Consider the following 25,433-nt stretch of genomic DNA (forward strand, 5'->3'; position numbering starts at 1 on the left):
CATCAAAGTCAGTATTGTCTACTCAGACTGGCAGTGGCTCTCCAGGGTCTCACCTGAGGTTTTTCACACCTATTTGCCTGGACCCTTTTTAGTTGGAGATGCTGGGAATTGAACCTGGGACCTTCTGCTTACCAAGCAGATGCTCTACCACTGAGCCACCATCCCTCCCCTAAACCTAGAGTGGATCTAAGTGATTTTGTCTGCAAAGTAAGTGGCAAATTGATCACAGTGGCCTGTCATGTGGTAAGAATCTAACTCCTTGGGGCTGTGATGTAAAAGTTCCCAAGCCACAGAGAACAGCTTAGCTGGATGATTATGTCCAGAACAAGAGGTGAAGGGCTGAAACCACCCATTCTTCTCTCTGCTGTCAGAAGAACTACGTTTACAGAATGAGAGAATGATGTCCACGTGGGTCCTGCAACCTTGGGGATAATCTTTCTCTGATTCAAAAGGGTCTGGGGTTGGTGGGAAAGAAGAATGTAAGAAAAATATGAGTTTTGCTGGCTGGCTGGGCAACTGGCAGGGGTTGGGGGGACTTATCAAGAGTAGAACGGCGTCATGGCTAGGTCACTTCCAACATGCACCAGAAGTGTTGTCATAGTGCAATGGTGTCATGACAATTTTCTGTTGCTTGGGAATGAATTGAATGGTAAAAATGGCTTCTACATAGAATTTTTGCCCAAATACCAAAGCATTGCCCAGATGTCACCAATGTGATGGTGTCACTTCTAGTGCATACCAGAAGTTATGTAGACACTTCACTTGTGACATTGCCTGGGCCTCCCTCTGTCTCTTGGTTAGCCCCCCTGCAAGCCAGCTGATCGACGCTGGGGGCAGGGCCTGGAAGCCGGGGACCCCCACCTTCACCAGGGGGTCTGGCAACCCTACTAGTTCATTGAATGTATGCCAAGATTTCCTGTGACAAATATTATAGGAGAAAAGCAGTTTTGTGAATAAAGGAAATTCCTGTAATGCTTCTAAATATAGGTTTTTTTCTATGTATGTATATATACTAGTTGCCTATTAAAATTAAATAAAACATAGAAATCAGGATGTTTCAGAGTTCATGTAGAACAGCATAAGCAAATATACATTTCCTCTGGTATTAGATACTAGAGGAACTTGCTTAGTCCCTTCCTTTGCTGTGCTTGTCATTCTTTTTTGCATTATTCTTACACCATAATGTAGGTATTAGCAGAAGACCACTGTATAGCATGCATGCCAATCTTGGGTAAGGTGTGATGCTTACACAAAATCCTACCATTTTCATATTTATCCAGGGCTTTTTTATATAGAAAAAAGCCTAGCAGGAATTCATTTGCATGTTAAGTCACCCCCCCCTGATGCCACCATTGTTTTACCATTTTTTCAGCAAGAACTCATTTGCATATTAGGCCACACCTGCTGACTCCAAGCCAGCTGGAACTGTGTTTCTGCTAAAAAAAAAAGCCCTGTATTTATTTTGTTTATAGCCGATTCTTTATCCAAAGACTTCCAGGCAGAATACATGGGGAACTCATTTTATCTTCTCAACAGCCTTATCAGGCAAGTCAGAAAGATAATAACCGTACTTACCCAAGGAAGCCCAATAAGCAGGGATTTTAATTCAGGTTTCTAGGTCTAACTACACAGTACTATCACAGTCAGTGTCATTTTTGCTGGTTTGCAGTGAATTGCAGCTGTGTGATAAGACAGACTTGCAATATCCACATCCAGTCACAAGTGTAATCCAAATAATAATATTCATTTTTTTTGGCACTGGCACATAGCTTCAGAGGATTCTGCAAAATGCCATGGAACCTTATAAAATGCAAATGTGTGCTTTGTCTGGTTTCTAATACTTGTCATATGCGCAACTGATTTGCACTTCAAGTTTATGGGAAATAATGGTTGAAGTGTTTTAGAACCATTATAGACACTGATAGGACATTGTTTCAAATAATAGTGTGTTCTGTTTCTGGTTAGTCCATCTCAAATGGCTATAATGAATAAAGAACAGATCTAATAAAGAACAATCAACATAATTATTACTTTGGAAAGGCTTCCATATGAGGGAAGGTTTTTTTTTAAAGGACTGTTTTTGTGCTGACACAAAGGACACTTTTTTATCTAAGAAGTAATTCCAGTTATAGAAAACTAACATTGGATAAGTCTCCTTTTCTTTCTCATTTATATAAATGTACTTCCAGGTGTTCATAAAAATGATGTCTTGGTTCAAGTTGACCCATGCTCTTATCCTTTCACTGTGGGTGCTGGTGGGCCTGTTTCCATTATCCTTTGTGGATGCATTTTTATATTATTCTCTACTAGTTTTGAAAAACCTGGTTTGTGTTCTTGATCAGGCTGAAAACAATGTTCCTGAAACAGCAGAGAGTCTTTGGTCAGCCTGGAATCTGTTGGTGTTTTGCAGAGAACAATTAAGAGCTGTACAAAATAAGTAATGTGTGAACAGCCTCCAAGCGTATATAGCCTTACATATATTTTGAGATGTTCCATCCTAAGCATTTATATATATCAACTCAGAAGGTCTTAGACAAAACATAGTTACATATCAGCAAAATATTCATTGTAGGGTTGTCGGGGGGTCGCTAGACACCAGCAGGATATGGGGGGGGGGTAGGGTTGCCAGCTCTTTGTTGGGAAACTCTTGGAAATATGTGGGTGATGTCTGAGGAGTACAGAGACCTCAGTGGGGTACAAAGCATTGTTGCAAAGCATCCGTTTTCTCCATGAGAACTGAACTCTGTAATATGGAGATGATCTGTAATTCTGGGGGATCTCCGGGTCCCACCTGGAGGCTGGGACCCCTGCTTTACTGGCTTGTGTCCAACAGGATATGGTCACAGAGTGGACCTTGAGGAGTAGAACTTTCACTTGCAGACCTTTGAATTTCCTGAAATTTTGTTTCTGAGGCTGAACCACAGGTCCTCAGGAACAGTGTAGGATCAAGTGAGGATCTACTATGTGCGTGTGGGGAGGAGAGCCAGTTTGGTGTAGTGGTTAAGTGTGCGGACTCTTATCTGGGAGAACCGGGTTTGATTCCCCACTCCTCCACTTGCACCTGCTGGAATGGCCTTGGGTCAGCCATAGCTCTGGCAGAGGTTGTCCTTGAAAGGGCAGCTGCTGTGAGAGCCCTCTCCAGCCCCACCCACCTCACAGGGTGTCTGTTGTGGGGGAGGAAGGGAAAGGAGATTGTGAGCCGCTCTGAGACTCTTCGGAGTGGAGGGCGGGATATAAATCCAATATCTTCTTCTTCTTCTTCTTCTTCTATATGGGATATGTTTAAGTTTTTATACATAATTTTTAAAATTTTAACTAGATTTTCTTAACTAGCTTTGTGACTTTTGCCAAGTTTTTTGGGAGGGAGGATAAGTTTTCTATCAACTTTATCTTTTTCCATCCCAATTAATCTTTTCAGAGCACTTTGTGAACAGTCCAAGGAAAGATGTGAGTCTGTCCTTGGGATTGTGGGCTTACAATGGCCAGAAGACACTGATTGTACTCAGTTCCCAGAAGAAAATTCAGGCAACCAAACCTGTCTAACTCCTGACGAGGATGTAGAAGGTGACTTGTTTTTCAGTACCTTAAACTGATATTGAGTAAATGTTTAGATGGGTATTTCATTTTTGTAATATTTAAGATTAAATTTCCAATCAAATCCTAGGTGAAATGAGTATATGAAGTGAATGCCAATCCATTTGTGAATGGTGTAATGCAGGGGTGGCCAAACTTGTTTATTGTAAGAGCCACATAGAATAAATGTCAGATATTTGAGAGCCGTAACACATAAACATCAGATGTTTGACAGCTGTAAAGAAGGATGGAAAGAAGAATGAAGGGAAGGAAAGCAAATAGATGAGGAAGGGAGAGGTGGAAAGAAAGTGACTTTAACTTTAAATGCATTCGTTAAGCTGCCAGATGGCTTGACTTGGAGGGGTGATTTAGAGAGACAAGTGCCTTCTCCAAGCCAGCCTATGGGGCAGTGGGGGCTTCAAGAGCCACACAATATCTGTGGAAGAGCCACACGTGGCTCCTGAGCCATAGTTTGGCCACCCCTGGTGTAATAGAAGGCTAGAGGACAGCAGTATTGAATGGGTCTACAAATGGCAGGCAAGTTTTTAGAAAAGCAACTCCCGTCCTGTTCCAGGAGCAAATGTTGTAATTTAAAGTGACACCAGACTGGTATTATATTACCCTGTGATCAGGGCAGGCTCGCCCACTGGGCAAACTAGGTAGTTACTTAGGGCGCCAGGAGGGGGTCGCTGAATTGGGCACTCCCCCTCCTAGTGTCCATGACAAACACCTAGTTTGCCTGCCTCTCCCCCCCACCACTGCCAGCCCTCTCCCTTCCCTTGCACTCTGCCCACCCTCCCCGCTCTGCCCCCCCCCCCGACGCGATCAGAGGAGCGCACAGAGGCTGGGCCCTACCAGCTTGGATGCAGCCAGCATATGATCGTTCTTTGAAGAGCGCGCTGGAAAAGGCTTTGCTCCTCCTCCCAGTTCCAGAAAGTAGGGGGGAGAAGCCTCCTCCCTCCAGTGCGCTCTTCAAAGAAGGATTAGGCGCCAGCTGCATCAAAGCCCGTAGGGCTCAGCCTCGATGCAGCATGCTCTGATTGGGTGTGTGGGGGGGGGGGAGAGAAGCGGCAGCAGAGTGCAGCGCTGTGTCACAGTGCTGTGGAGGGAGGGAGGGCGGCAGGAAGCCTGCCTGGGGCGCCATGCACCCTAGAGCTGGCGCAACCTGTGATATAATTTTCCAAGGTATAAAGTAGCTGTTGGACATGGGATAGGTGTGCTAAAACAGATTATAGTCCTAGGACTTTCTTAATATGGAAAAAAGGATGGGGAATTTGTGAATATCATTTGGCATTATCAAAGCAACTTAAAGACCTTCCTAATTGAACTGTAGAATGGTTGCATTTGTAACTTGTGCACACTGCTTCGGCGGGGAGGGCGGGATACAAATCCAATCAATAAATAAATAACTTGTAACCAACTCTGAAATGAACAGGAGCAGTGCAAGTGCCCTTGTTCTACTCTTGTCTCTTTAAATGGGGCTTGAGCATGAGAACTTGCTGATGCTTTTTGGGTCAATGATGTTGGTCTCCTACTTTATCTGAAACCAGTATTACCGTCCACAGCGTTGTTTTCAACAGTGGTAGGAATTTCTTATGGAATTCTCTTCCCAGAAATGTCAGTCAGAGTAATTCAATCCTTGTACTTAAAAAAAAAAAAAAAGGATAAAACTTTTTCCTGTGACAAGCACTGAGCAAGGAAGTGAACTACCAATTGATGCTGTTTTCAGTGTTATGTATGTTATGTGTGTTTTGTATATTATTGTTAACTACATTAAGGCACTCCAGTGCCTTGATAAATAGATCCAAATGCACCCATTCTTTTTGACATAAATCATCTCCAGAAAAGACTATAGTTCCTACAAATATGCAGCACAGGCCAACTGCTCACAGTGCCAATTGGCTGCCCCCTCTGTGACTACACAAAAGAACCTACATCTCACCATTGCCTTCATCAGTTTTGCATTCTGTAAAAAATCCCCTTTCAATTACGGTAATATGCCTGTAGTCACATTGTCAAACTGGAATGCATGGCTATCATTTCAGTTTTGTGGCTGCAAAGACGCTGGGCTAAACCCATGATTGTAGGATAACTTTTGAGCTCTCTTTTTCTTTTTCATCTGACTTTTAAAAATCTGATTGGACTTTGTACATTTCCTGACAGAGTGCTCACCCAGTCACTTCAAATGTCGCTCGGGGAGGTGTGTCTTATCCTCCCGAAGATGTGATGGGCAAGCAGACTGTGAAGATGATAGTGATGAAGAGAATTGTGGTAAATGAACTAAACAAATAATATATCAACTGTAAAGTAGATGGGATATCAAGGACAGTTGTTGTTTATTAATGCTTACAATGGGGTATATTTGATTCCTGTAATTATTTGGCAGGGGGTTGTGACTAAACAGAAAATGTTAATAGTGGGGTATGAGGTCAAAACAAGTTTGAGGGACTGTGCAACCTGAAAAGCAATTTCTTTTTATATTTCCATTGTTCTTCCATAGTTCTCAGGTTATATGTTGCTGTTTGGGGTGTGGTTTCCTTTGCTGGCCAGCTGTAGAAGGGGAACCCTGTATAGTCAGTGGGCTGAAGGTTTCATCCCAGGCAAAAAATTTAGGAAAACATTTTGTCAGACCATTCTACCTTTGGATCTCACAGTCGCAGGGGCAGTAGTTCAGGGCCACCTCTAAGTGTGTCAGTTGTGCATTGATTCCCTGAAACCATTTTGACTGCCTACAAACAACATTTATGCCCAGCACCATGCTGGAAGTATTTCCCAACAACCATTGAAATAGGGCAATCATTAAGGGCACAACAAAAAGGACTCTGATCAGTTTAGCTTTTGGATATCCTGTTTCTGATTTTTTTAAAATGTGAAAATGGGGCAATACTAGCAGCGTGCACAAGAAAAAAAAACCTGTATTTTTCATATTTAGGTATATTGACCCCCCCCCCCCCAAAAAAAATTGGTATTCTTGATATTTATGGTATTTGGATTTGGGATATTTTGGGATCCAGGTTTTTTCTAGTTCCATTATATCCTATGGGGACCATTATAGTCAATGGAGAATCTGGAGGTATCTGGGAGTCGGGGGCGGGGCGCTGTTTTTTGAGATAGAGGCACCAAATTTATAGCCCAGCTGCTTCGGCTTCTCCTCAGAAGAACCCCCAGAGTTTGCAATGGAAGAAAAAATAGCAAAAACAAGATCAATAGAAGCCCAGTGGAACAGAATCAAAGTCCCAAAGAATCTCTGCAGTAGAAACGGAAGGTGTTTGGGGGATTTTTGCAAACTCAGCAGAACTAGTGCAATGTACAGAGTGCCCAACATTACCAGGGCAATCACAGAGTGCCCAGAGGAACTCAGTGAAATTGTGGCAGTAGGACTGATGCAAAGCACAGGATCACAATCTAAACAAGGGTTTGTGGGTTTTTTTTTTTACCAACCCTGCACAAACAGAATGCCCAGCAGAATCCAGTGGCAGTGTGGCAATGCAAGCAAAAGGCTAGTGTCAACAGAGAATCCCTGCAGTACAAACTGAAGGACGGCATTTTTTTCAAGCTCAGCACAACCAGTTCTGTGTACAGAAAGCCCAGCAAAACCCAGTGCCACTGTGGCACTGTAAACTTAAAAGGACTGATCTCAAAGCACAGTGTCACAACAAATCCAAGCAAGGGGGGGGGGGGGAACTCTGTGCAAGAAAATGGGAACACAAAGGAACCTGGGCAAATGGGGGGAAAACCTTCTTGAAACTGAGAAGAGCAGGGGAAAGCCCACAGAAGCCCCCAGACACAGAAACAAACATAAAATCCCAGGAGGCTTATAGTGCTGGATCCCAATCTTCCCTGAAAAACTTCCCTGAAAAAATACGCTAGATTTTTTTTTGAGGGGAGGGGTGTTTGTTTTCTGAAGAATCTCAGATATTGAAATCTTTGAAATGCTGAAATATACCCAAAATTACTGATAATATATTTTTGGGTATGTTTTTGGCTCAGATGTATTCGAATGCGCATCTCTACCCAGTATATAATGTATTGGGATTTAATTGAATAAAAAAGAATAGATGACAATTTGTACTTTCGATGCACCTGCTGTTTTTTTTTTTTAAAAAAACACATTACCGAGAACAAATTTAATTTCCACTTGTTTAGCCTCACAAAAATTAGCATGTTCTTCAGAATTCTTTTTTGCTATATTCACAGGAACACAAACAGTACTTTTGGCTATTTGACTAAGTTATGAAATACAGTTTGGTTATACAAAGTGAATTCCTTTAATAGTGAATTGCTTCTTCTCTCTGTGTCTCCTAGACAAAATGTCTCTAGTGGTCAATAGAATTATTATTAGCTTCTATAAATATGGGAGACTGCATCTTCTAGAAAATTACAGCTGTCAGAATGACATTTCTTTGACCATGACTAATGTTGTTACTGACGAACAGCCAATGCTTTTAGAGCTCTAGAAAGCTGCCCTCTCCTTGTTCGTATTCTTTTTTTGTGGTAAGCACAAATTAAAGGTCTTTGAAAATTGTTTGTCTGAATGATGACATATTGAGTATAATCTAGAGAAAGTTCAGTACACTAAAATCCCTTTGAAATCAGGGTGGAGACCTCATAGTGCTCTGTTTACCACACTACATTCTCACACACTGAATTGGTGAATTATATTGGGTCATCTGTGAATGTACTCCTTTTTCAGGGCCCATCATTGATTCAATTGCTGTAAATTTAATTCCATTGATTTCCCTTAGTGAAAGTCAACTTGGTCATGGTGAGATGAAAGCCCCTACTCAGGCAGCAAATCTGGGCAGCAAATTTTGGGCGTACAAAAGCCTCTAGGCAGGCTTTGTTTAGTCTGGCATATTGGTTGTGTTGTTGGATTTAGCAATGCAGTTAATTTTGATGGGATCCAGCATAGTCTGGAATAGCCAGTTCCTCAACCTCATTGAGAGAGATTATTTTGCTGTAATTCCCTGTGCTCCTCTAAACCTCTTCTGAGGGTAGAAGATCCCCTGATTTTATCTGTCCCCCTCCCCCAGAATGCAGCAGGAGGGAATTGGGCCTTTGATCTTCCACCTTTTCAGTTTTCTGTTACTTTGTGATGTGTTTCCCCAAATTTACTTTGGTAGATCTTTACAGAAAGATATCACTTTTTGTGGGTTTGGGATCCATGTGAACAGGAAGGTGTGGATTTCCCGTCCCTGCCCATACTGAATTCCACATCCAGTGCCATTTCTCCTCACACTCCCCATTTCCCCCAGCCAGTTTTTGGTAGTGGACAAATTATTATAGCATCATTACACTATAGCAACATACCTTCTCCTGATTGCAAAAGAAAGCTAGCAAAAAGCACTCCATCCATTGAGGTGGGGGAGTGGCAGGTATGAGGGGATAGCACTGAGAACCCCTCCCCCATGTGGAGCCTCCATTGCCTCTGTGAACACCTCTGTGTTTGCAGTGGTAATCAGAGCACAACAGGGAATTGTGTGGTGGCAACCCCCTCAGAAACACCGTGGGAAACACCATGGACAGGGCTTTTTTTGTAGAAAAGGCTCAGCAGGAACGCATTTGCATATTAGGCCACACACCCTGATGCCAAGCCAATTGGAACTGCATTTCTGTGCATTCTTGCTCAAAAAAAGTCCTGACCATGGATATCTGCAGTAGGAAAGGGGCACTGGCAAAAATTAGCCTACTCTTGTATAAGCAGATAGAGAAGTCAGTACAAGATCAATACTGGCAAGGATGGAATAATGCTGTGGACACAAAGATTAAACAATTAGGTATACATAAAATAGGGAGCTTAACATCTAAGATTAGAATGTTGCTCAGTCTAAAATTAATGGAGCACAACTGGAATGCATTACAAAGGAATGTCACACAGAAATACTCACCACCTTATGTGGGGATTAAATATTCCATCAAATTTGACGTACCATACTATTTGTATGCACTGTTCATTCCTAAGCTGAGAAGAGGATATATGGTGGGATGCTGTAATTCATTTTCATCTGCACAGATGAAGAGTTGTTCTCCGGTGGTCTGGACAGTGGGTCGGTCCGACTACTGGGTATAGGCTCCTCCTCCACTCCACAGGGTCGGGTCTTCTTAACTGATCCGGAGGGGGGGGAGTGGCCTATACCTCCCAGCTCCCGCCAGTTTTTTTCCCGGCCCTGCAAGAGCAGGACGGGCTCTTCTGTGGCGCGCTCGAAGCAGCGCAGAAGATTCGGAGGAAGACTAGTGTTTTTTTTGAATAGCTTGGTGCTTGGGAGCGTAGGGGTTTGCCCCAACAAACCCAGCAGTCGAACGAGCGTGCAAGGCTACTCACGAGTAGTCCTTGCGGTGGCGCGGCGGCGCGGCGGGCGTCTGAGGCGGTCGGCTTTTTCAGAAGCCCCTGGAGCTCCGTTTCCACCCAGGCGCGAGTGGAACGGAGCGGAGGATAAAGGCTGCGGCTTGTCCTTTTCAACGCGGTAAGTCGTCCCGCGGCGGGGAGGACCTGCGCGGGCGATTTGGAGCTGGGGGAAAAGTTAGCCTTTCTCCTGCAGGCTGACGGCAGTCGGGAGGAGCCCTAACACTGGGCTACATAGCCTTGCCGGTTTCTGAATAGGAGACCTTAGTGTTGAGAGCAAGGTACTGCTGGATCAGCCTGAAGGGCTAGCATGAATTGCTGCCATCCATTTTGAAGTTTTTCCCGCCCTTTTGTCAGTGCCTCTTTCTCATTTCCCTTATAGGGATCTGGTGTGCAGCAAAATGGCGGCTAGTTCTCAGAGCAACTCTCCAAGCGAATTTGATTTACCTTCTTTATCAGGAGCCCTGACACAACAGCAAGAGACTCAGAATCCTGATCTCATGGGAGAGGACGCTAAGACAAACCTTTTGCAATGGCTCAAAAGGGAAATGTTGAAGGAGCTGGGGCAGGATTTCAATCAGATCGTCCCTTCCACTCTGTTGAAACAAAGAAGACAAGAGGGCAGAAAAAGGCCCAGAGACCCCAGCCCTGGTGACACTCTGGGACAGCCTAAGGGCAAGGTTCATCTAGGGCTGGATTCCCCTCTCATGAGTTCAGCTGAAGAGTCGGAGGACTCTGAACAACAGTCCGATAGGGAGGAAGGCGAGCTCTCTGATGAGGAGGAGGAAAAGTCGGACACTGTGCAGTCTAGACTTTTCCCCATTGAATACTATTCTAAGTTGCTCCCCAAGGTCTTGAGGACCCTTAACTTTGTGGCCACACCTAAGGAGTGTGAGGAGCTGGATCCTGACCTTCCCACGGGATCAGGGGAAATGATGCCTAAGCTGGGCAGTGTTCAGACGGGGGTACCCTTACCTGCAGCCTTTTTTGCTCTGGTTAAGGCGGAGTGGGAAAGGCCGGCTAAACCTAAGAACAACCAACAGGTCATACCTAAACTCTACTCCCTCATTCCACAGGCCACTAAGAGGCTAAAATTGCCTACGGTGGACGATCCTGTGACTAGCCTGATTTCAAATTCGGTCCTCCCTATGGATGCGGACGGTTTGCCCAGAGATCCATGTGACAGAAGGATTGAACAGGCTTTACGAAAAGAGTTTGAAGCTACATCATGGGCCATTAAAGCAGCCACAACATCTTCTCTGTTTGCTAGAGCTATGTGCACATGGTCCAATAACCTTGCATCTGCGGATAGTGGAGCTCCTAAGGAGTTCAAGGATGAACTAAAAAAGATTGCTCTGTCTGCTGCCTTTGTGGCAGATAGTTCTTTGGACACCATGCAACTGGCTGCCAGAGCCATGGCTTGTGGTGTGGCAGCTAGACGCAACATTTGGTTGCGTAATTGGGAAGTAGACACTGCAGCCCAGGCCAGGGTCGCAGCAGTACCATTCAAGGGATCCTTGTTGTTCGGGGAGGGCCTGGACAGGTACCTCATCGAAAACAAGGATAAAAAGAAAGTCCTACCCTCCAAGGGGAAGGATGCAAAGCAGAGGAAACCTTTTCATTCCTTTCGGGACTCCAAAAAGCCATCCAGAGCAGGTCCCTTTCGATCTTTCAAAGGAAAGTGGCAACACAAAGGGCGTGATTCCAAGCCCTTTTACTCCGGGAAATCAGATCAGAACCCCAAACCCTCTTCCAAGAAAGGGGGACCTCAATGACTATGCCCCGCACCAGAGGGCAAGGAAAATAGGGGGTCGCCTTTCCCTATTTATAGACGCCTGGAGGCAATCGATCCAGGACAGATGGGTCCTAGAGATAGTGGAACAAGGCTACGCCATAGAGTTCCACTCCCCCCCTCCCAATCACTTTCGTTGGGTTCCACCAAAAAGAGACTTGATTGCGCACAAAGCAATGTTGGCAGCCATCCAACACCTGTTGGAAATAGGAGCAGTGGAACCCGTTCCAATATCCCAGCAGGGTTCAGGTGTTTACTCCATAATCTTTTTAGTGCCAAAAAAGAACGGGGAGTTCAGAACCATCCTGGACCTGAAATGGCTCAACAAGTTTGTTCCAGCAAAGCATTTCAAAATGGAGACTCTTCGGTCAGTTTTGCTAGCCATTCAGCCTCAGGATTTTCTGGCTTCCTTGGATCTATCAGAGGCCTACTTACATGTTCCCATTCGGGAATCACACAGGAAGTTCCTACGTTTCTCCTATGCAGGGAAACATTTCCAGTACCGGGCATTACCGTTCGGTCTGAAGTCCTCGCCTCGGGTCTTCACCAAAGTCCTGGTGACCCTGGTGGCAGAACTGAGACTGCAGGGGGTGTCTCTCTTTCCTTATTTAGACGACATTCTGGTGAAAGGGGGGTCTTTCCAACAGTGCCAGAAGGGCATTCACCAGACAGTGACTGTGCTGCGCGACCATGGCTTTGTGGTAAATTTGGAGAAGAGCAATCTTCTTCCCTCTCAGAGGCTAGTGCATCTGGGAGTGGAAATAGACACGACCTTGGACAGAGTCTTTGTAACCTCGGAGAGACGGGAGAAGTTTTGTCTCCTGTTACAGGGGATTTTTCGACAACGCAGGGTGTCGGTGAGGTTGTTAGCGCAACTGTTGGGAATGATGGTCTCCTTTCAGGACCTAATCCCGTGGGCCAGGTTTCACACTCGTCCCCTGCAGTTTTTCCTTCGCCCGTTCCAGGAAGTCATAGGGAACAAGATTCACAAATTGGTGTCGCTTCCACTAGAAGTGAAATCACAGATGCAGTGGTGGTTGGATCCAGGTCTTTTCCTCCCAGGTCATCTGTTACGCGAGCCCCAGAGGGTTTGTGTAACCACAGATGCCAGTCTGTGGGGTTGGGGGGCTCACTCTCAGGATCAAATGATCCAGGGCCAATGGGAACCCCACGAGGCCAAAAGGAGCATCAATTTTTTAGAACTCAGAGCGATTCGGTTAGGCCTAAAGGGCCTACAGACGATCTTGGGGGGTCGCCATGTCATGGTGAAAACAGACAATTCAACAGCCAAGGCGTACGTAAATCGACAGGGGGGAACCAAAGTGAAATCTCTCCATGCCGAGGCGAAGATTCTCTTCGAGTGGGCGGAGACCAACCTGCTCTCAATCAAGGCGGTGCATGTTCCTGGAAAGGACAATGTAGTAGCGGACTGGCTCAGCAGACATTGGCTGGACCAAACGGAATGGATGCTACACAGAGACACTTTCAGTCTGTTAGTGGACAGGTACGGTCCGGTGACGGTGGACTTGTTTGCCACGGCAGAAAATCGTCAGGTGGACAGGTTTTTCGCCAAAAACAGAGACGTGAGAGCAGAAGGCACGGACGCGCTCAGCGCAGAATGGCCAGCGGGACTTTTGTATGCTTTCCCGCCCCTCCCTCTGTTACCCAGGGTGATTCAGAGGGTGGTGGAGCTGGGGGCAGAAATGATACTAGTGGCTCCCTTCTGGCCGAGACGGTCATGGTTCCAGGAGCTCCTGAGGTTGTCCGTTCAGCCCCCTTGGCGCCTACCGAGGAGGGTCGACCTGTTAACTCAGGGCGACATGTCGCACCCTCAACCAGACCTGTTACAGTTGACAGCCTGGAGGTTGAGCGGTCGCAGCTCGAGAAATTAGGCTATGGTAGGAGTGTGGTGGACACTATGCTTGCTTCACGCAAGGGCTCCACGAATAGAGTGTATAACAACACCTGGAAGGTTTTTTCCTCATGGTCAACCCAGAGAGGGTGGGATCCGATGGTGATTAAGGTTAGAGATATTCTCAGTTTTCTACAGGAAGGGGCAGATAAGGGACTTTCCACCAGCACGTTACGAAGGCAGGTGGCGGCCATATCTTCCATACGGGGGGTGCGGGGACGGAAGGCCCTGTCAGCGCATCCGCACGTTAAAAGGTTTTTGAGGGGTACTGCTTTGCTTAAACCCCCGCAGGTGCACAGGTTCCCTTCATGGAGGTTGAACGTAGTCTTGAAGGCATTGTGTGGGCGTCCCTTTGAGCCTTTGGCCTCCTGCGGGATCAAGGAACTAACACTTAAAACTCTTTTTTTAGTAGGTATCACCACGGCACGGAGAGTGTCTGAATTGAGGGCCCTATCGGTTGATAAGGAGCTTTGTGTGTTCCATAACGAAAAGGTGGTGCTCAGACCAGATCCATCTTTTATCCCTAAAGTTAACTCCTTTTTTCATAGGTCGCAGGAGTTGGTTCTTCCAAACTTCTGTCCTAATCCTCAGTCGGCAAAGGAAAGGGAGTTACACTGCCTAGATGTTAGGAGGGCTCTTAGTTTTTATATAGAGCGCACCAAAGACTGGAGAAAGTCTGATTCCATGTTTGTTTCTTTCAGTAAAAAATCACAGGGGCGACAGGTCTCTACCTCTTCCCTTAGTAGGTGGCTGCGGGAATGCATTGTTTTAGCCTACAGGGCCCAGGGTCAAACCCCTCCAGAAGGGATCACAGCTCATTCCCTGAGAGGCGCTGCAACATCGGCTGTGTATCGGTCCTTCCCATCACTGGAAGCCGTGTGTAAGGCAGCAACTTGGAAATCGGTGCATACCTTTACCAGACACTACAAGGTAGATAAGTGGGCTTCAGCGGATGCAGCCTTTGGAAGGCGTGTGCTGCAGCATGCACTCTAAATAGGGAAGCCGGTCCCGCCCGGGGATGTTTAGCTTTGTTACGTCCCAGTAGTCGGACCGACCCACTGTCCAGACCACCGGAGAACGGAAGATTGGTATCACTTACCGTGAAGCTTCCTTCTCGGTGGACTGGCAGTGGGTCGGTCCGGCCCGCCCATTGAGGTTGAGCGGCTTCCTGGGTTTTGGAGTTGGATCCTGGAGCATTGTCTGTGTCTCTCCTGAACGATATTGCTGTTTTTCCTGTATGGGCTTGGTTTCTGTTTTCAGTCTCCTAGTTTGGGGGCAGTCTGAAACGTAATAAATATTTCTCCTTATTCATCTGTCTCTGTATGTGAATGGGGAGGTTTTGGAACTTTTTTCTTCCTAGGGGGTGTGGCTTGGATACACCTGGCGGGAGCTGGGAGGTATAGGCCACTCCCCCCCTCCGGATCAGTTAAGAAGACCCGACCCTGTGGAGTGGAGGAGGAGCCTATACCCAGTAGTCGGACCGACCCACTGCCAGTCCACCGAGAAGGAAGCTTCACGGTAAGTGATACCAATCTTCCGTTTTCTGAGCATTCCAGCAGGTCAATGCAATTGTGACTGCACATTAGCAACAATAGATTCACTTGCCCACATATTTTTGTTGTTGTCCAAAACATGCAGCTGTGAGAGAAAAGTTCCTGAAGAAATGGCTATTAAAAATTTCTTCCTTGTCGGAATCTACAAGATTGAGACTTTTACTGAGCAGTTTGTGTCACAATTGTATAATAGAAGTGGCATATTTCTGTTATACTGTCTTTTTAAATGTTTAAAACCTTTTAAAGTTTTCAGTTAACCTTTATGGTGTATGGCCTATGGGCTTTTAAACCTAATAAAATGAACTGAACTGCATGAGCAGATGTACTGTTGTAGAAATGAAAGTTGGAGTTTGGATCTAACCCCATTCCTGCCTCTGGTGATCACTGTAATTAGATCTGACTGTAGATCTTTAGGAACTCCCAGACTAGATGATAACCCCTCATCAAATCAGAGCTCCAAAAAAGATTTCTAAAGATAAAGTAAAGTAAAAGTTAAAAGTGCCAGTTCTAAAGATAAAGTAAAGCTTTCAACCATAGATGCAAGCATTATGTATTTGGGAGAACAAGGATTTTTCCCACCTATGAGTCATTTGAATCTACCTTGTTAGCTATTAAACAAGGCTCAGGGGTTCATACAACTAACATTGTAGTGATTTTTCACAGGTATATGATGATAAGGAACAGATCTCTTGAGAGAGTATTCATGGGGAATTACCCCCTTTATTGACTTCTGGATTAGTGTCTGATGCTGATCAATAGGATTGTAACATCAATACTGACAGAGAAGTCAAGCTCTCCTTCATTCTAAATTATTACCCCTGTAGTCAAAGAGCATATGAAATCCAGCTGTTCAGATTCCTTATGTGTGTGTACAGATTCATATACACAATTAATACACCCATATATATAAGTTCTTTTCTGCTGTTAAAAATATGAGAATGGTTAAAATGTGTGAAGATGGAACTTATATGCTGTTCTGTTTTTCCTGATTTTCAAACCAAAGTGATGGAAAACATCCCTTTGTCAGACTTTTTCCAGTAATATTGGACTTTTAATTTCCCGTGTTGTGGAAGTATCTTGCATTTTTAAGGCCCCGGAAATGAGCAAGGCTGCTGTTCATGGGCAGCCCTTTCCTATATGTTGATGATGGAATGAACTGCTTTAATTAATACTTTGAGAAAACAATCTGTGTAAAATCTGTAGAAAGGTAAATATTTTATAGATGTGTGCTGTACCTTAATTTCCTCCATATGACAAACCACATTTTCAATATCAAAGGACTGACACAGTTACAGAAGAGTTCATCTTGAATTTATTATAAAGCCAGTCCAGTTGATTAAAGACACTTGGAGGAGACAGTGGCTGTGTTCAGTGAATAAAGATGAACTTCTGGAAAGGTGCACATCACTGACAGAAAGCTAACATTGCTCTGTACCTTACCCCATTCTGTATCCCATTTTCAACATTATTACCTCCTGCTCTTTTTCCTTTTAAAAAACAATTCTTGATTGAAATATTTTAGGATGCTTCATTCCAAATATAACAAAGCATGTATGTGCTTAATCAAAAGTGAAGGGCTATTCATTTCAATAGGAAACTTAGGCATATGCATAACCCTCTATGTCAATAAAGGTTTTGACTGATCAATTGATATGCATAACCCTTCAACAGAAATCAATGGTTATTGCTTATGTTTGGTTAAAAATGCCTAGAGTTCCCACACCAAAATTCTGAGCAAAATCACTAAACAGTGCAATTTCATAGACTCATAGAATCAGAGTTGGAAGGGACCTCCAGGGTCATCTAGTCCAACCCCCTCCACAATGCAGGAAACTCACAAATACCTCCCCCTAAATTCACAGGATCTTCATTGCTGTCAGATGGCCATACAGCCTCTGTTTAAAAACCTCCAAGGAAGGAGAGCCCACCACTTCCTGAGGAAGCCTGTTCCACTGAGGAACCGCTCTAACGGTCAGGAAGTTCTTTCTAATGTTGAGCCGGAAACTCTTTTGATTCAATTTCAACCCATTGGCTCTGGTCCTACCTTTCAGTCCTAAACTGAGATAAACGCATGGACTTTTGGTCACTGTATGTCAAAAGGGACATCACAGAGCTGGAAAAATACAAAAGAGAGCAACCAAGATGATTAGGGAGTTGGTGCAACTATCCTATGAGAAAAGCGATGACTACAGATAGAGGTTTATAACATTAATCACAGGGTGAAGAGAATTGACAAAGATAACTTTTTCTCTTTCCCTCAAATACTAGAACTCAAGAGCAACCAATGAAGCTGAGTGATGAAAATGTAGCATTCAGTGCCAGAGGATGTAGTGATACCTAGAAACAGAGAAAACTTTAAAAGGGGATTAGACAGATTTGTGGAAGATAAATGGCTAGTAGTGGCTAGTAGCCCTGGTGACTAAGAAGAAGAAGAATAAGAATTGCAGATTTATACCTCGCCCTTCTCTCTGAATCAGAGACTCAGAGCGGCTTACAATCTCCTATATCTTCTCCCCTCACAACAGACACCCTGTGAGATGAGTGGGGCTGAGAGGGCTCTCACAGCAGCTGCCCTTTCAAGGACAACTCCTACAAGAGCTATGGCCATTTCAGCAGGTGCAAGTGGAGGAGTGGGAAATCAAACCCGGTTCTCCCAGATAAGAGTCTGCACACTTAACCACTACACAAAACTGGCTCTCTAAAGGAAACCTTCATGTTCAGAAGCAGTAAACCTCTGCAACCAGTGTCAGGAGGCAACATTATCAGAGAATTTTAAGCAAATGTTGGAAAACATCACAGTAGATAAATTTATTAAATTAGTTAACAAAACTTATGTCCTGCTTTTCTGCTGAACAATATCAGCCCTCATGGTGGCTGACAATATAAATAAAATAACATAAGATGAAAAAAGACATAAAGAACAGAGTAGTATAAAATATATCAGTGGCAATCATTTAAAGGGCTTAAAATGACCCAAAAGAAGCAGTCAAAATTATTTCAGAAAAAAACAGATCCCACCAATAAGCAGCACCCCAACAACTAGTTTGGTGTAGTGGTTAAGTGTGCGGTGTAGTGGTTAAGTGTGCGGACTCTTATCTGGGAGAACCGAGTTTGATTCCCCACTCCTCCACTTGCACCTGCTAGCATGGCCTTGGGTCAGCCATAGCTCTGGCAGAGGTTGTCCTTGAAAGGGCAGCTGCTGTGAGAGCCTTCTCCAGCCCCACCCACCTCACAGGGTGTCAGTTGTGGGGGAGGAAGGTAAAGGAGATTGTGAGCCGCTCTGAGACTCTTCGGAGTGGAGGGCGGGATATAAAACCCTAATATCTTCTTCTAAACTTGCAGGAAAACAAACAATAAAATCATAAGAAGCAAAAACCAAACTGATCAGTACAATCTAAACCACGCACACACACAATTAAGGGATAAACTTTATGGAAAACTGGGACAAAACAGACTTCAGTATCTTCCAAATAGTCAGAAGTGAGAAGGGACTTCCTGAGGTGGGGAGTTCCAAAACAGGGCTGCCACATGGGAAAATACTTTCCTATGAGACACATCCAGGTGAACCCTCATTTCCTGTGCAGGCTTGCACAGTAAATCCTTTTGAAAGATATATTATGACTATAGTCTGAGAAAAGAAATGGAGATCTTTCATGTCAATTTTCTTTTCTGCTGTTGCTACCTCTACTATCACCACCTAGTTTAAGTGTCAGAATTAAACTGAGCCAAATATTGAATGTGCAAAAGCTCAGTGGGAAAAGCCACTGAGATAATATGATATGATAGATGACAAATTATTTTATTGTGAGCTGCCTTGGGCCCCTTTGTGTTCATGTGAGAGGTGGATTATAAATAGTCTATGAGGTATATACGGTACATTTCAGGTCATTGTGGGTGTATGCATGTGAGATGTGTGTGTGCACGTGTATTCTGCTTTTGACAACAGGCAGACTATATTCAATTTTTGAAGTGAATTTTTTTTTTGAAAATTTCTTCAGGTTGCAAAGAACGAGGCCTTTGGGAATGTCCCTCAAGCAAACTGTGTATCAAACATACAATGATATGTGATGGCTTTCCAGACTGTCCTGATAAGGTGGATGAAAAAAATTGTTGTAAGTTTTTTAATATCATGTGCCTATTACTCAGCATATCAGTGCTACAGTCAGGGCTTTTTTTGTAGCAGGAACTCTTTTGCACATTAGACCACACACCCTGTACTAAGAGCTCTGAAAGCTCTTGGAGGATTGGCTACATCAAAGGTGTGTATCCTAATATGCAAAGGAGTTCCAGCTACAAACAAAGCCCTGGCTACAGTTAACATTGTATTGTATCCTGTAGAAAATCTCAGTTGACTGTAGAGATTTGCATCAGTGGTGTGGCGCTTTTTTGCCCCTCCCCTGGCACAGCAGCCCAAAATGCTCCCCCAAATGCTGGTCCTGGGGGAAGGGGTCCTGTGGGAACACTGTGTCCTAGGAACTGGCCATTTGCAGCAGCAGTGGGAAATGGGCAAAAACACCTACCGTCTGACAGCAGAAACTTCTTCTGGATCCAACCCACAGAGAGGAGTGAGGTCACTTTGTGGATAATATTCGTTCTTGATAAATTGTTCCTTTGCATTCTTTTGCCCCTTTCCTTATTACTCTTGTATCAGGTTTTTCCTTCTGTGTCACTTGGTATCTACTGTATTATCTAATACCAGTTCTCCTTTTTTTCTATCACTCATAATCACTTCTTGAACATATGAACATATGAAGCTGCCTTATACTGAATCAGACCCTTGGTCCATCAAAGTCAGTATTGTCTACTCAGACTGGCAGCAGCTCTCAAGGGTCTGAAGCTGAGGTTTTTCACGTCTGTTTGCCTGGACCCTTTTTAGTTGGAGATGCCAGGGATTGAATCTGGGACCTTCTGCTTCCCAAACAGATGCTCTACCACTGAGCCACTGTCCCTCCCCTTGAGCCACTGTCCCTCTTGTCTGAATGCCTTCATCCCCTTCTGTGTCTTTTTCTTCCTCTGATTAGAGATCTCTCTCTCCCTGTCCTGATATTCCCTTTCATGTCATATCTTTGCTAGAATAGCAATGATTTCTGATAGGCTTTCTGTACCTTTTGCTGATCTGTGTTTACTTTGTTCCCATGATGTTGTTTGTTGCTGTTTGCTTTTGCTGTCTTCAAGTATGTTACTCTGTCTAGATTGTATTCTGTGCCCCAACCTGAATTTCATTATTAGAAAGCTAATCTTCTGTGTTCCAAGTGCAGTATGTTAGTTTGGCTGGTTTTCATAATTAACAGCTATTTAATTTCATTTATTTGATTTATATCCTGCCCTTCCCACAAAGCAGGCTCAGGGCAGGTTCCATCAGCAAATGAAACAGCTGAAACAGTTAAAAACATATTAAATTACAATATAAACAGCTAAAAATGCAGACAAAGCCTTAAAACAAAACTGAAAAAAAGCTGAACACAAGAACTCTGCCTCAACAGTAGTCAGATACTGAATCACAGAAATGAAGGGAGGGGGAGACCTAATAGTAGGTGGCATCCACCACCTCAACTAAAGGCCTGGTGGAAGAGCTCAGTTTTGCAGGCCCTGTGGAACTGAAGAAGGCCTTGCAGGGCCCAGATCTCCAAAGGGAGCTTGTTCCACCAGGCAGAGTCCAGGGCCAAAAAGGTTCCGGCCCTAGTTAGGGCAAGTCAGACATCTCTGGGGCCAGGGACCACCAGGAGATATTGGGTAGCTGATCTTAAAGATCTGCGGGGCCCATATGGGGAGAGATGGTCCTGAAAGTATGCTGGCCCCTGGCGGTATAGGGCTTTAAGAACCAGCATCTTGAACTGGATCCAGTACTCAATGAGCAGCCAGTGCCGTTCATGCAGCCCGCATAGGCGACATTAACATCCATGCAGCTGCGTTCTGCACCAGCTGATGTTTCTGGAGCAGGGCCAAGGGCAGCCACACATAGAGAGAGTTACAATAATCCTGCCTGGAAGTGACTGTCACATTGGTTACTGTGGCTAGGTCATGGGTGTGAGATATGGGACCAACTGTCTGACCCACCTTAGGATGGAAAAAGGCAGACCTGGTAGTGCTGGTAACCTGGGCCTCCATAGTCAAAGCGACATCCAGAAGTACCCCCAGGGCAGAGGCATAGTCCAGGTTTTAATATTTCAGGTGGTGTCTTTAATGATGAGAGTTAGAACACTGACCTTGTTTTGAAGGAATATAATTAAAAGTTGAGATCTCTTTTTGAATTTAATGCCAGAATCTTGCTTCCCTTGTGCTGTGTTGTCTTGAGGGAGTAAGAAATGTATCAGCTATGCAGTCAGGCTCTCTCATAGATTGCTGCCTTGATGTGGCGAGCGGGCTTGTACAGTTCAGTGAGGCTGTGGGCTATGCCATGCAGGGCCACCCAAGATGGACAGGCCACAGCTGAGAACCCAAACAAAATGCAATCTACTGGAGAAGGAAATGGCAACCCACTCCAGTATCCTTGCCAAGAAAACCCATGGACAGTAACAAAAGGCTAAAAAAATGGTGCTGGAAGATGAGCCCCTCAAGTCAGAAGGTGCCCAATATGCTACTGGGGAAGAGCGGAGGGCAAGTCCAATAACCACAGAAAGAGTGAAGCCGAAAAGATGCTCAGCTGTGGATGTGTCTGATGGTGAAAGGAAAGTCCGATGCTGCAAAGAACAATACTGTATTGGAACGTGGAATGTAAGACAGCATTACTGATATAACTTAATACAAATTTGAGCAGACTTTGGAGGATGGTGGAAGACAGGAGGGCCTGGCGTGACTTGGTCCATGGGGTCGCAAAGAGTCAGAATTGACTGTGCTACTGAACAACAACATGCAGTCAGGGCTTGAGTAATTAGTGCATCCAGCACCCAGGCTCCTCCTCAATTTCAGTCACTTACATCCCATTTCCTCTGTTTATTAATTTAGGCATTTATAACTCTCTTTTCTCCTCTATGGGGATCCACATGGCTTCTCAAATGGCTCGTTTGCTAGGAAGAGGATGACTCACCAGTTTCCTCCAAATGAAAGTTGAATCAGAGAGTGCAAAATGATTTGGGATGCACTGCACTCCTTGATATGCATGTATAAGCGTAATTGTACCTTATTGTTGGAGGGGCTGAAAAGGGATCTGGCTAAATGGAATAAATTAAAGCTGTCCTGATTTGCAAGGGCATTGTAATTTAAATGTCAGTTCTTCAGTTTCTGTTTTTGTTTACTCCTTTCTCATTGTCAGTAGTCAGATGATGATAATTATTATTTATAAAGCACTTCAAAAGCAGGCGCTGTAGAATGATTAGCTTTAAAAGAATAAAACCTCATCACAGATTAACAGCATTTTAAAACACAAGACCTTGAGGGGAAAGGAGAGTGGAGGAAGGAGAAGGAGAAGCAGAGATTTAGAGGTCAAAACTTTTGGATGAAAGGTGCTAATGTATTAATGTATTAATCATGTTTTATTCTGAGTTTTTTAAAAAAAATCTTTAATTGTGTTTGTGTCCTTTATAACGCTTATATCTCTGCTACTTGGCATTACATTTGATGACACACATGGTCCGGCCCAACAAGGTCTCATTTATGTCAGACCTGGCCCTCATAACGAATGAGTTTGACACTTTTGTTTTATGCCATAGGAGTAGTAATAAGTGGGAGTAATAAATTAAGACCCCTTATAAGCTGAAAGGAGTATGTGTAGGCTTGAAAGGAAATCTCCAAAATCACAGGGGAAAGACCTAAAAGGCAAAATGTAGTGCAATAAAAATAGCAGTTGAAGAGGGTTTATCTTATACAAATTGCAAAAGACATTAGTTCCATAGAATCATAGAATTGGAAGGGACCTCCAGGGTCATCTAGTCCAACCCCCTAGTTTGGTAATCTTCTTTTCAAAAATGGCCCTCAATAATATCAGATGCTGATAAACACACGCTGAAATGCTGCTAATAATTACATTGAATTAGATAACTACCAAATGTTTTTATTAAGATCAGTTTGGTGTAGTGGTTAAGTGTGCAGACTCATATCTGGGAGAACCAGGTTTGATTACCCACTCCTCCACTTGCACCTGCTAGCATGGCTTTGGGTCAGCCATAGCTCTGGCAGGGGTTGTCCTTGACAGGGCAGCTGCTGTGAGAGTCCTCTCAGCCCCACCCACCTCACAGGGTGTCTGTTGTGGGGGGAGAAGATAAAGGAGATTGTGAGCCACTCTGAGATTTGGAGTGGAGGGCGGGATATAAATCCAATATCTTCTTCATCGCCATCAAAATGAAGTATTAAGATCAAAATGAAGTTCCATATAGCATACAAACATAAAGCATATTTCTGTGTCTTTGTTAGTGAGACTGATGATCTATTAGCATAAAGTACAGTCAATATGAAGAGTGAACCTGAAGAAATTGCAAAGAGAAATTTTTCTGATACAATTTTTTTCAGAAAATGTTTCTTTATATTAGATAAAAAGTATGCAGTCAGTAGTCATTCTACAACAGTTGTTGTGCCCCTTTGTTGCATAAGGAGTTTCCTTGTTTTGATCTCTAATTGATAGCATGTTTTATTATTTTTCTTTAATTTTTTTAGAAAGTATTTGTGTGTGTGCGCTTGCATGCTTGGAAGTCATGGTGACTTTTAGCTGTCTCTAGTGGGGCTAGGACATTTTTTAGAGAGGTGGCTTGTATCGCCTGCCACTGCATCCCGACCCTGGTTATTGCTTGGAGGTCTTCCTTTCAAGTACTTGCCAGGGTTGGCCCTGTTTAGCTTCCGAGAACTGACGAGATTGGGCTTGCCTGGGCTATCCAGGTCTGGATGTTTTAGTTACATTTTTCCATTGACATGTTAATTTTAGAAAAAGCTGAAGGTACCCATAACGAATACGGTGTTTTAGTCATTCTTTCTGCCATTCTATCACCCTTTGTAAAACAGCCCACTATTTTCAAACTTTCCATCAGTTTTCATTCTTGATTATAATATGTGAGAAATCCATTTACTAATATTTGAGGACATCTGCATGTGTTTCTGAAAGCCTGCTCGTAAGCCACATGACTTGGTCTGTCTGATTTGACCATAAAAAGCTAAGGGTAGTCCCCTGTGCAAGCACCAGTCGTTTTCGTCTCTGCGGTGACGTTGCTTTCACAATGTTTTCACGGCAGACTTTTTATGGGGTGGTTTGCCATTGTCTTCCCCAGTCATCTACAGTTTGATTTGACTATAGACAGCCAAAAAGACGATGTTTGTTAGACTGCATTCAAATGCATCTTCTGTTGGCTCATTCATTATGTAGAGGCATAAATTGACTGCCATGTCCATATCCTGAAGCCAGAGGGACTGTTTAAGTTACAATTTTTTTTCTGTCATGAAAAATATTTTTCAGTTTCACTACATTGGATAATGCATCCTTTGATAGGTCATTGAAATCATGTTTCAGTTAATTTTCTCTTTTAAAATCTAAGTGCCTCCCTTGTTTCTGAATCAATATTATAAAAGACATGTGAAATTATCCATATGGACAGAATTAATAATAAAATGTTATCACACCTCTTGAAAATACTTTTCCACTGAGTAACCAAGGGGCTGTATTAGGAGCACACTTACACTGTAAAAACACTCTTAAACTTGTAATATCCATAGCGTTAAAAGTGAAATTTAAAAACCCAACAACTCATAGTGGTATGAAACCTTACAGGTGCTGATACAGTTCTCGAAATATCATTTCAATAGTATCTGTAGTCATAGCCTTCCTCTGAAGGGAGTGACCAAAAGTATACACTGATATAAATCCTCATCATTCTCCCTTCTCAAGTTGACAATGGGATAAGTGAAAAAAGAATACAAGCAGAGCATTGATAAAGTATTAAGAAAAAACATGCTTCAGGTATTTGTTTCTATTGCACTTGCTGTTGTTTCACTGGGGTGCTTGAATGGCGATTTGAAGCAAATAAAATGCAAAAGACATATTGGCTAGAATTTAAGTTCTGTAGCTTCTCTGATATTTTGAACATGAACATATGAAGCTGCCTTATACTGAATCAGACCCTTGGTCCATCAAAGTCAGTATTGTCTTCAGACTGGCAGTGGCTCTCCAGCTGAGGTTTTTCACACTTATTTGCCTGGACCCTTTTTTGGAGATGCCAGGGATTGAACCTGGGACCTTCTGCTTCCCAAGCAGATGCTGTACCACTGAGCCACCGTCCCTTGGTTTCACTTCGTATTGTTGCTGGAGACCCAGAGATTCCAGAGCTCATTTATACAGCC

The 25,433-nt window shown here is 43.8% G+C and overlaps 1 protein-coding gene across 1 annotated transcript in view; it reads left to right on the plus strand.

Moving 5' to 3' along the window:
- The window catches only part of CORIN (corin, serine peptidase), a 138,363-nt gene that overhangs the window by 81,626 nt on the left and 31,304 nt on the right, over nucleotides 1-25,433 (plus strand). The window contains exons 12-14 of the mRNA XM_060246297.1: nucleotides 3,419-3,564; nucleotides 5,737-5,844; nucleotides 19,172-19,285. Coding sequence (XP_060102280.1) covers nucleotides 3,419-3,564; nucleotides 5,737-5,844; nucleotides 19,172-19,285 — 368 coding nt within the window. The remainder of the gene's footprint in view (nucleotides 1-3,418; nucleotides 3,565-5,736; nucleotides 5,845-19,171; nucleotides 19,286-25,433) is intronic.

This window comes from Heteronotia binoei, chromosome 9 (assembly GCF_032191835.1).
Source record: "Heteronotia binoei isolate CCM8104 ecotype False Entrance Well chromosome 9, APGP_CSIRO_Hbin_v1, whole genome shotgun sequence".
Taxonomy (NCBI): domain Eukaryota; kingdom Metazoa; phylum Chordata; class Lepidosauria; order Squamata; family Gekkonidae; genus Heteronotia; species Heteronotia binoei.